At 51.6% G+C, this 3,408-nt stretch overlaps 1 protein-coding gene across 1 annotated transcript; it reads right to left on the reverse strand.

The window, feature by feature from the left end:
- Positions 1-820: 820 nt before the first annotated feature.
- Positions 821-1,732, reverse strand: LOC123493866 (E3 ubiquitin-protein ligase SINA-like 10). The gene is made up of 2 exons (XM_045228136.2): positions 1,667-1,732; positions 821-1,516 (listed from the first exon to the last, which is right to left on the reverse strand). The coding sequence occupies exons 1-2, from the start codon at positions 1,730-1,732 to the stop codon at positions 821-823; spliced, it is 762 nt and encodes a 253-aa protein (XP_045084071.2).
- Between the last annotated feature and the right edge of the window lie 1,676 nt (positions 1,733-3,408).

Here is a 3,408-nt window from a genome sequence, read left to right on the forward strand (position 1 = left end):
CCCGCGAGAAATTTTCCCAGGCCGCCGCGGCGCGGCGGGACCTCCGTGCTGCTTCGGCGGCGCAGCGGGACATCTCTGCTGCTTCCGCGGCATGGCCGGACCAGTCTGCTACATCAATGGCGCGGCGGGACCTCCGTGCTGCTTCGGCGGCGCGGCGGGACCTCTGTGCTGCTACTGCTGCGCGGCTGGACATGTCGGCTGCTTTCCCGGTGAGGCGGGACATCTCTTGTGCTTCTTCTTCCACGCTCGCCTCTCCCTGGTGCAAACCTCTCGACCCAGAACTCACGCTGGCCATGACAGACACAAGGGAATGATGCTGAATGACTTGATTGTTTTTTGTGGATGAGGAGTTGAGGAGGAATGTGCAGTCATCTTGGCATAATAGTATTTATAACCGAGTACTACTAATACGCTCCTAACTGGGAAACCGTTTAGGTTGTGATCGGTGTGAACAGGTTTGCAATTAAATATAGCGTGGTACTACCTCCGTCCTAGTTTATTAGTCCCCTTTGTAATTTGTGCCAAATTTTGACTAAATATTTAACTTAAAAAATGTTAGTGCATGTCAACAAAAGTTATACTATCGCTGTTCCGTTTCGAAAAAAAAACATATAAGCTGTTACTTCTTACCCAAAGGATCTTTATATCCAACAGACACAAAATATCCATTCGACTGTTCGAAATTACTTTCACTGCTGATCTGATGTCAAGGTAATTGCTGCATCGCCACCAAAACCCACCATCTCTTAAGCTAAAGTAGACCGAGCTAACCCCTATATTAGCATATTACTAAGATAAACAGAAGGCACTGTAGAATCATTTAAGACGTGAGCTTGTCAATCTGAATGTGGAGGGACATCAGCTTAGCCCCGGCCAGCAGCTTGGGCAGAACTGTGAAGAAGGTAAGCTCCTGCACGGCGACGTCGCCCAGATCCCTGCTGCTTGTCACCTCCATTTCCACCTTGACGACGTCGGTTCTACCTTTGGGCTCCCCCGGCGGGCTGTTCGCCCACAGCTTGGCCACGTAGTGCGACAGTGGGGACGCCCCCGCTCTGATGCAGACGACCGACACGGCGATAGGCGCGCCAATGTCGAGCACGCCGCCGACCAAGAAAAACGCGCGGCCGTCCTCCTCCGCGAAGAGAAAGAGCCGTGGCTCCGACAGTGGCACTTGCAGCTGGAGCGCCTTGCCGTACTGGATCCTGTGCACGGGCATGGGATGCACGGTGCTGATGTGGTGGGAGAGCCACGGTGGCGGGCCTTCGTAGCCGCAGACTGGAACGAGGCATTTGCAGGGCATGAGCGAACACACGCTCTGGTGATCGGCGAGCTTGTGGTAAGTGACGTAGAGCCCACAGCCTTCGTGGGGGCACTCCACCCTCACCGAGGAGAGGACGGTGTCCACCGCCGTGTTCCGCACGTCGAAGCCACCGCCACGCTTGCACTTCTGGCACTGCCGCTGGTTCCCGGGGCACTCGACGCGGCAGTCCGCGTAGGCTAGGTGCCCTTCCTTGCACTGCACAATACATCAAACATCACATCAATCAAGAAACCTGCACCTTGCTCGATCAACCGAACGGAGGAGGTGTATTAGAACCTCATACACTGGAGGCTTCAAGGGGCGGAGGCACAAGGGGCAGTGGAGCAAGGTGAGGTCCATCGAGACCATAGAGAGCTCCATTGTCGGGTCTTGTTCCGTCTGTATGATCTCGCCCTCCTCGTGCACAACCATCTCTCGCTTTATTAGGGCCGGGGCATTACAAAGCTTTACCGTCACATATTCATACTACTTCAAGGTGCATTAAATCAACACATGCAAGTATCAAAAGGAGAGTCACGGCATGCATGCATGCGTTGTAATTAATGCATCGGTAAATGCAAATTATTGAAATATATCGAGTGCAGTGCTTTGATGTGTCACGTCAACTCGTACAAGACCGAGAAGTTTGATTGCTACAACGCCCTCTCGCCTTAACCGCACCTACCTTTGGCTGCATGACAGGTGGGCCGCCGACCTGTTGGGCCCACCTGTCATAGACGCAAAGGCAAGAGCAGTAAGTCAATGAAGGTGCGTCCCTCCCTCGCCCATGAGCGTGGTGGCTGGCAGGACTAGGAGAAGCTTTCATTCGCTACACGCTCTCCCTCCCGCACGCGGCGGACAAGCAACAGTTCAATCGGTGTCAGATGGCCAGAAGCATACTGTAGTACTCCTCTACTACAGTAGTACTCCATCAATGTTCGACTTCCCGAAGAGGCGAAGAGCCAAGCGCAGCCCGGACGCTCGTGTGGCAGTTTCATGTGTAGAGTAGTCTAGGATAGCGTGTACCATGCTTGTAAGCTTAAAATCGTTGGGGTCGGCTCCATGCTTTATTTTTTTGACTAAAATAATCTTCTGGCCCTACCTGTCATCCTGGTGATTCTAGTTTGCACGCTCATCTGGTCAAGACAGGAATATATATTTTAATTTTTAGAGGTTGCAGCAAATGGAGTATTGAACACTGTGGGTCTTTCAGCCAAGTTTAGAGGCAACCATGTGGGGCCAGTGCTATGGTGTGTCGCGTCAACTCGTACAACGAGGAGAAGCTTGATTTTACTACTACACGCCTTCTCCCTCGCCCATGCGCGCGGTGGCTCGCAGACGAGGACAGGCTTTTGCTTATAGTACTACAACAAGCTATCCATCCCGCTCGCGGTGGACGGACATGCAGCAGTGGATTCGATACTGTAGAAGCAGTAGTAGTAACATCATTGTTCGTCTTCTCGAAGAGGCGAAGAGCCAAGTGCAACCCGAACGTGGTAGTTGCGAACCTTGGAGCACGCATATAGCCAGACTCTTGCATGAGACAAAATTGCTATGTGAGCCCACTATTGTAGTACTTGCTAGTATAGCCCTGTAAACCAGAAAGGAGTATTTGCCTTTCTAGAGATTTCAACAAGTGACTAGACTACACCAAGACGGAGTACATGTGGAGCAAACTGAGTGAATCTACACAGTAAATAAATGCGTAGTTATCTCATTTTCCTCTCGGCCTTGGTAGCGGTGCACAATATTGAGTATACTAGTACTATCATCTTGAAATTTATGAAGTCACCATAGGCACCTTGTCGTTGACGGGAACGTCTGCTGACACGCGATAGAGACGAGCGGCAGTCGCCTCCGTAGGTGCTTGAATGCCAAGGAGGGAGAGGGTAGCGGTTCCCGAGACGTTGTACGGTCAATGATGCATCCTCAAATTACATGCAGAGGGAATTAATTGGAGAAGCAGAATAGAGCCAGCACGATGTGAATGCAACAGAGTTTGGATTCTCATATAAAGGCGCCCCACCACTCCAATCCATCTACTCCTTAGTCTTTGCGCAACACTGCTCACTCCAATCCAAGACCAAGTGACCAGAAGCCAGAAGCAC

This window comes from Aegilops tauschii, chromosome 5, assembly GCF_002575655.3.
Source record: "Aegilops tauschii subsp. strangulata cultivar AL8/78 chromosome 5, Aet v6.0, whole genome shotgun sequence".
Classification (NCBI taxonomy): domain Eukaryota; kingdom Viridiplantae; phylum Streptophyta; class Magnoliopsida; order Poales; family Poaceae; genus Aegilops; species Aegilops tauschii.

What these genes read in the sequence shown, in the direction of transcription:
- LOC123493866 (XM_045228136.2), bottom strand. Translation starts at nt 1,732, where the DNA reads ATGGTTGTGCACGAGGAGGGCGAGATCATACAGACGGAACAAGACCCG. An exon ending in CGACAATGGAGCTCTCTATG is followed by an intron (nt 1,517 to 1,666) that starts GTCTCGATGGAC and finishes TGTATTGTGCAG; the next exon opens with TGCAAGGAAGGGCACCTAGC.